The sequence below is a fragment of the Centrocercus urophasianus genome, unplaced genomic scaffold (assembly GCF_019232065.1).
Source record: "Centrocercus urophasianus isolate 14NV4802_14NV808 unplaced genomic scaffold, USGS_Curo_1.0 seq_11, whole genome shotgun sequence".
NCBI lineage: Eukaryota > Metazoa > Chordata > Aves > Galliformes > Phasianidae > Centrocercus > Centrocercus urophasianus.
In genome coordinates this window covers 67,208,569-67,215,860 of record NW_024884253.1, presented here as the reverse complement: position 1 = coordinate 67,215,860, position 7,292 = coordinate 67,208,569, and the positions used below count along the sequence as shown (strand labels likewise).

The 7,292-nt window shown below is 39.5% G+C and overlaps 1 protein-coding gene across 2 annotated transcripts; it reads left to right on the top strand.

Moving 5' to 3' along the window:
• Positions 1–36: 36 nt before the first annotated feature.
• FASTKD3 (FAST kinase domains 3) lies at positions 37–7,101 on the top strand. Of its 2 annotated transcripts, XM_042837375.1 has the most exons (7): positions 37–122; positions 238–1,698; positions 2,898–2,983; positions 3,589–3,751; positions 4,501–4,570; positions 5,560–5,674; positions 6,823–7,101. In XM_042837375.1, the coding sequence occupies exons 2-7, from the start codon at positions 267–269 to the stop codon at positions 6,919–6,921; spliced, it is 1,965 nt and encodes a 654-aa protein (XP_042693309.1). In that variant the 5' UTR covers positions 37–122; positions 238–266; the 3' UTR covers positions 6,922–7,101. The 2 variants fall into 2 exon arrangements, with proteins under 2 accessions (XP_042693309.1, XP_042693318.1); XM_042837384.1 differs by lacking the exon at positions 4,501–4,570 and having other exon boundaries at positions 6,823–6,939.
• The last annotated feature ends 191 nt before the right edge of the window (positions 7,102–7,292 follow it).

Below are 7,292 nucleotides of genomic sequence, written 5' to 3'. Positions count from 1 at the left end.
GCCTGCTCGCTTCGGGGCCCCGGCCCAGGCGGCAGCGCCCGGAGCCCGCGGCACCCGGCGGGGCCGAGCCAGTGAACGCCGGAAGCTCCCGTCGTGCCGCGCTACCCGTCATGGCGCTGGAGGTGAGGCGTTGTCGGGTCCGCGCCGCTTCTCCGGCGCCCCGAAGGGCCGAGGAAGGACGAGGAGCGAGGGGGAGAGGCGAGGGCGGGTTCGTGCGCTCACGTCTTTTTCTTCTAGGTGTCTTCTGAGGACACGCTCGTTCCGACATGGCTTTGATCAGCCTGAAAAGCTTCCACTTCTGTTCACCCGGCGCACCAGCGAGCAGGCGTATTTTGATGACCCTAAGCAAAAGCTTGAGCTTCGTCAGCGGACGGCGAAAGCCCCAAAGCTATCGTGCCACGGCCGTGAGGGTGCTGTGTTCCAAGGACAAGTGTCGGGATGCGTTTTGTCGGAAAAGCCACGTGCAGCTGCGGATGCGGTCCCTTTCTGTTAATGAAAGCGTGCATCTCTGTGGGGATACGGGCAGCAACGCTAAGGCCGACGAGCGGTGGACGGAGGAACAAATGTTCTTCAGGACGTTGAAAAGCCTCTGTACATCGCAAGAGATTTTTAAGTTTCTTCGCTCCTTGGAAGTTATGTCTGATACTATGGCATCGGGAGCCCTGCAGAGGATTTCTGAAGTTGAGGTGGATGACAACGGCCTGAAAAACCCTGAAGATGTGCTAGACAATGAAGTTTTCAGGGCATTATGCTTTCAGTTTGAATTTCAATCCTCAAAATTGTCCAACAGTGGGCTGCTGAATGCACTGCAAGCTTTGATAAAGCTGCGTGTAGATCCCCAGAGTACACTGATAGCACGCTTGCTTTCAGAGAGTGAAGAGCGGCTTGCTAACAGAAAGCTGACTGTTGACAATCTCTGCTCTCTTGGAGAGAGTTTGCTCGAGTTGAAAGGCCCAAGTTATGCTATACTGGAACAGATTGTGAGCCGCATGCAAGAAAAAGACATTGAGAACTGGAGTCCTAGGGAAATGGCGATGGTTTATAAGATACTGCAGGTGGTGGTTGGGGAAAGGGAACACTGGGACTTGCTAAACAGAATGAACAGTGCCACTTTAACCATAGCTTACCAGCTGAGTCCAAAGTTCACAAGTGTAATACTGAATTCGCTGGTGGCTCTCCATCAGACTCAGGTAGTTCCCCTAATCTTAGCACTATGTAAGCATTCTGGAAAGCATGTTCCTCACTTTACTGATGATGAGTTGGTAAGCGTACTGGAAGCCTTCCTGTTCTTTGGACACCGTGAACAAATTTTTACAGAAGCACTGGAAAAGCATGTTCCCAAGTCCATCCCTACTATGCATCCTGAAACTGTCAGCAAAGTCATGCAGTACTGCTGTCAGAAGAAGATCCTTTCGAAGCCTATCTTGGATGCAGTGGCAGAAGGTTTCATTTCTAATGCTGACAGCTTTACCACTGACCAGATTACTGAATATATTGTCCCATTCGGGACTTTAAACTACCTCCCTCCAAATGCTTCTTCCTTGTTTAGGAAGCTTGAAACAATACTACATGCTCGTTTTAGTCAGTTTCAGCCTCACACCTTGTTGAATCTGCTGCACTCATGTGTTCTTATTCAGCGTTATCCAGTGAATTTTCTGCCAAAAATATTTAGTCCCTTTTTCCTGCAACAGCTTCAAGGTAAGAAGTGGTGTTTCTCCACCAGCACTCTCCATTTCTCACTATTTTATGGTATGTCTAATCCTGTCAAAACAACCAGGAGCTGATAAGGGTGACTGGAGAAAAGTTATCAGGAGGCTTCCCTGTCACAGTTGCAATTACCTTTCAAGTTCATCATTCAGTAGAATTTGAAAATTGCGCTGCAGTCTTAAACAGAGATTTCAAATTCCACAAAAATTCTATTTCACTTAATCATGCCTTTCCAAAAAATACCACCCCTCTGATTTTCTCTGTAGTTGTCCTTCATCTTACACACATTTTTTAGATGCTTCTGCCGGGCTGCATTGTGTCCAGCCTTTCAGGTGAGTTTAAAATAGAACCAGGGCCTCATCTATTAATTTTCCTGTTCTGTCCTTTCAAGATACAGATTATTGTATTTTTGCTTTCAATTTGGTTTTATTTCCCTTCCATATTGTTTTGTAATCATCTTCTGAAAACTAAAAGTGATACATGGATAAATCTGATAAAAGATATTGTGCAGTGCATAATTTATGGCTTAATTAAATAAAAATAAGCCTGTAAAACATAGTAGTGTCATAATATACCAGCCTGTACTTAACTGCTGGCTTTTATTTTAAAATATCTAGATAAAAATATGAATTGTGTTCTAAGGCTCGTATATTTTACTGATTCATAAAGATTGGTGCTTTGCCCTGCTTTATAAATTACTTTGTGCTTTAATGTGGTTACCTGGTGCTTCTTCCCGCTGGCACCGTATCTGCCAACTACACTTCTGACGTGGTTCTGCTCTGTGCCCCTCTTTGTTCCATGCCCTGAGCTCCTGCCTGTAGTGAGCACTACAATTCCATCCTCAGGGTTTCAGGAAGAAGATGGAGATGCGTAATTGTCCAAGACTTCAGCTGAAGTTTATGCCTTCCTGTAGAACATCTTGCATTTCTCAGATCTTCCTTTTTTTTTTGTGAAAGATTCTGACAGCCCCAAGATCTTGCTGACTGTATATTTCTCATGTTGATATTTCTGTAAATCAGTTCCTTATTTTTCTAAATAAATCATTTCATAGCTGGTCTTTCTGTTCATTCATATAAGGATGAATACAGCTGCACGTTTAACTGAATATCTTTTCCTAATTTCTGCATGACAGCATATGTGAAGTTACCCTGCTGAATGTAAACCTGTAAACTTGAATATTGTTGTTTCAGCTCAGCCACCTGGTTTGGACAGAGTTGTTGCCTCCCAGCTAACACAGCTTTTTCTAACCATTACCCTGGAGTGCCCATTTTATAAGGTACAGTAGATACAAAACTGGAACTGACATTAAAAGCAGGTGATGATGTCATTAGGTATGAGCACATTGATAGAAGCTGAGGGCTGTCTTTGCAGTAAAAACATTGGAATTGAATAAAACAACCTGTATTTCTTGGTGTAAATATGAAGTGTTGTTACTTGTTTGAATGACTGATCCATGTGTCTGTTTGAAAGAACTGACTAGCTATAAGTTCAAGTGCATTCTCTGTATTTCTGTGTATTACTTTTCCATCAACTATTACCTTTTTTAATGTTTGGTTTGTAAAGTCTTGGAGCACATAAAAGATCAGCCACTTTGATGTTGGCCTGATGAAGAGGAATGGAAACAGTTGTGCATTTCTCATGAGCAATATGTATTATTCAGCATGATAGCACAGAAGCTTGCTGAGGATGTTTGGGGGTGGGGGTGATTGGTTGGTTGGTTTTATTTTCCAGCAGGCCATACCTCACGCTGAGGTCTTCATCAGACATAGCTTTGAAATGTACCAAGCAGATTTTATTACATTATTGCAGAATTATTTTGTAATTGCCAAAAGTTAATCTTGCTTTTTCTTTTGTCTGATTGGGTTTTCTGTCATTCTATAGGGTCCCAAACTCCTTCCAAAGTATCAAGTAAATACCTTTCTCACAACTCATGGTTTTCTGGATGTTCACCTCTTCAAAAAGGTAAAGAGTGGACTACTATATTTACTGAAAAAAAGAATATATTTTTCATCAGAGGTATCAACACCATATTTCTATACAGTTGGTAAGTAACATTAGTTCTTCAAACTAATTAAATGTGTACTTACGCTATCAAAAATTCCATGTATTTTCTAGAAATAGAAAAAAAAAATATTCCCTTTGTTTGCATCCTTAACTGTGCAAATATGGAAAAAGTACACTGGAATGCAAAGAAGGCTCTGTGGAAGGTTTGAAATGGGAACTTTAACTTTGCACTTACAGTACATGCAGCAAATACCATAGCTGTACCATTAATGAAGCTACAGGCCTTGGCCTGGCTTTTACAATTGTTTATGAATCTGGACACAAGCAAGTTATTTTTCCTGAGTTCTGCCTGCCCCTTTTATAGATAAATATGTAAGTGAATGGGACACTTTTCTGCAACCCAGTCTAGGAGACCCCTGCTAGCAGGTGGTTTGACCAGATGATCTCCAGATGTCTCTTCCAATCCCTACAATTCTATGTAATTTTCGAAGTGACTTTTAACAAGGAGAGAAAATAACTGCAATGTTTACTCACCTGGACTGCTCTGAAAATAGCTGCTAACTCAGCTGTAATTTATTTTTACTGCCAGCTTCCCTTTTCCTTGTAAACAATTGTTTTCATTTAAAGCAAAATGAAATGCCACCGTGGCAATTGCCTAATCTTTCTGCTTTGGTGGTGAGTAATGAAAGGGAGAGCTGGAGGGTTGGCAGCTCAGAGCATGAAAATCACAGTAAGATGTTTGTTACATGAAATGGGTTTTAATTTCTCTCATGATTTCATCTATACTAGATATTGAGATTAAATTAGATGAAGAAGGCTTTATGTTGCCTGCTACTCAATGTGAAGAAGTACACACACGGTAAGAGAATAAAAGGTGCCACAGGTAAAATGCTGGTTAACACTGATAAAGAGTATCCAGGGTAAACCTCTGGCAAAAATAAAGTTACTTGGAATTTTGCATTGATCTCAACAACATCAAAGTTTCACATTACAACCAAAGCCAAAAAAAGACAAAGCTGGTAAAATGAGAGATCTGTACTTTTTCTTCACTGTCTTGCCTCCTGACTACAAGGTGTTAGATAATTAGTCCCTCTACCCAGTGACAGTTAGGATCAAAGAGGTGTTGGTCTGACTTACGTTAATCTATTTTGATCATGTTTAATTATTTTGCAAATTAAAATCAAATTAATTGGGAGTGCCTGCAAGGATTTAGCACAGTCTTTATCAGTTGTACTTCACAAATACACTTCTCTAATAGATCCTCTGAAGTAAGATTATTTGCCACAGATGCCATTTGCATTGAAAAATGCATACATATTTAAAAGAACAAGCTAAACACGGATTCTTTTGAGAATCCCTAGATATAAATTTGGGCACCCTTCCTGTGCTGTGGTTGCAACTGCAACCAAGTAGAAAAAACATGGTTGCAGTCCATGATGCTTGCCAACCACATATACAGGTTTAATTTGAATCACTAATATATTGAATAAATTTAGCTGCTAGATATTTCCAACATGAGACAAGTATTTTGCTTGTTTTTCCTGCTAGAAGAATTCAAAACAGCTTACCAATAGTGGTGTTAAAACTATCAAATTCTTATCATTAACTTGTGTGGAGATTTTTGTTTAGAGCATATAAATTTGTTTTTCAGATAAGTTCTGCTAAACTTCAGTCTTTCCCCTCCTTCCCTCTGAGTAATTTATATTGTCCTAAAGTAGGCAAATCCCATCCTGCATTTAATTCTAGGAGGCGTCTGGGAATAAGAGGAGGTACTGTCTCATTCTTGTTAGGAATTACAGCAATTCTAGTGACTAAGTGAACTGACTTTTCTTCTGTGCTTGATTTTAGAATTGCTCTCTGTGTTGATGGTCAAAATAGGTTTTGTGTTAATAGCCATAATCTGCTGGGAGAAGAAGCTATTAAACAGAGGCATCTTCAGTTACTTGGTTATAAAGTTGTGCAGGTAAAGTCCCTTGACAGTTTTTACTCTGGCTAACAAAACAAGTGAAAAATGATTCTTATGTAATGTTTAAAACTGTAGTTGCAATCACTTCCTAAGATAGGTATAATACTGCTCTTTCTACATGATGTTCTCTTTGCCTAGATTTTGCCTATTTGAGAGTTCATTACATAAATTCTTTTTTTTCTTGGATGAGTTAGTACTTTCTGCCTATACAAATAGTGACTGCTTGAAAGAATATTTATCTGCACTGATGACAGTTCAAATTTTGACTTAACTGAAAGCATTAAACAGTTTGGAAGGATCATGGAGTGGAAGTGACCCTGCCATGGGCAGAGACACCTGCTAGAACAGGTTGCCCAAGGCCCCATCCAGCGTGGCCTCAAACACTTCCAACACAACTCTGGGCAACATCTTCCAGCACCTCACCACCCTCTGTGTGAAGAGCTTCTTCCATAGATTTAATCTAAATCTACCCTACTTCAGCTTAAAACTGTTACTCCTTATCCTGTCATTGATGAGAATCTGTCTCGAGCTTTTTTGTAGGCCCTTTTAGTTACGAGAAGGTCACTATAAGTCTGCTTGGAGAACTTCTTTTCTCTTAGCTGAACAGCCCTAATTCTCTCAGCCTGAGTAGGAGAGGTGCTCCAGCCCTCTGACATCTTCCCGATTCCCTTCTGGATGCACTAAAGAGGTCGGGAGTTTTCAGTTTAAAATCGAATTTGGAGTTTAGAAACAAGGTATAAAAAAAGAAAAAAAGGAACTGCTTTATATCAGAAATAACATTTTTTCCAAAGCAGAGTGTATCCTTTATTTTTCCTGTTGAAATAAATAGGGATATATTTACCTATAAGCATATGCTAGACTTTCACGTTTTGGTACGCTTTTTTCCCTTTATAAGCACTTAGCACATAAGCTTAACTACTTTGTATTTAACTTAGTTTAAACTGTAATAAACATCACTATTTGCTTTGCAGTAACCTCTATTCATTTCCCCCAAGACTTACAGATCAGTAATAAACTTAGGAGTAAATGTTTTATTTTAAAATGCAACTCTGATGTGTAATTGCATGTCTATTTAATCAACGTTAAACTTACTCTTGTTGTTTATTAAAATATATTTCCAGCAATCATTTTGGTTTCATTTCCAGGTTCCATTTTTTGAAGTAGAAAGTATAAAATCTTGCAGAAAAATGGCAGAATATCTACACAAAAAAATCTTTCCTCATACATATGGACATGGCTGCTGACAATGGAGAATACCACTGTATCACAGCTTGACCTCCTGTACCATAAAGTGTACATATTGTGCATGGGAGAACCATTCTAATAACTCCATGTCAGATGATTTCACCTTCTGAATGTGTGACCTTCCAATATTTGGAACAATTAATATGTAAAGAGTAATAAAAAGCAACATATTTTCTTAAGTTTTATGTAAATATTTATTACATAGTATTAATAGATAAAAGTACCAAACAGACACTACTGCATTTTCCTTGTATTTTCACTTGTTTTAAATCACAACTGTCAGTGGACAGATAAAGCTATTTAAGGTTACTAGCTGTTGCTGAATGTACAAAATGTACCATGTTATGTACCAATCAATCAGGTTTTTTTC

Bases quoted from the DNA above. Each gene is read 5' to 3' on its own strand.
- FASTKD3 (XM_042837375.1), top strand. From the start codon at position 267: ATGGCTTTGATCAGCCTGAAAAGCTTCCACTTCTGTTCACCCGGCGCA. The intron at 1,699-2,897 runs GTAAGAAGTGGT...TTGTTGTTTCAG, and splicing joins TTTCCTGCAACAGCTTCAAG to CTCAGCCACCTGGTTTGGAC. The intron at 2,984-3,588 runs GTACAGTAGATA...GTCATTCTATAG, and splicing joins TGGAGTGCCCATTTTATAAG to GGTCCCAAACTCCTTCCAAA.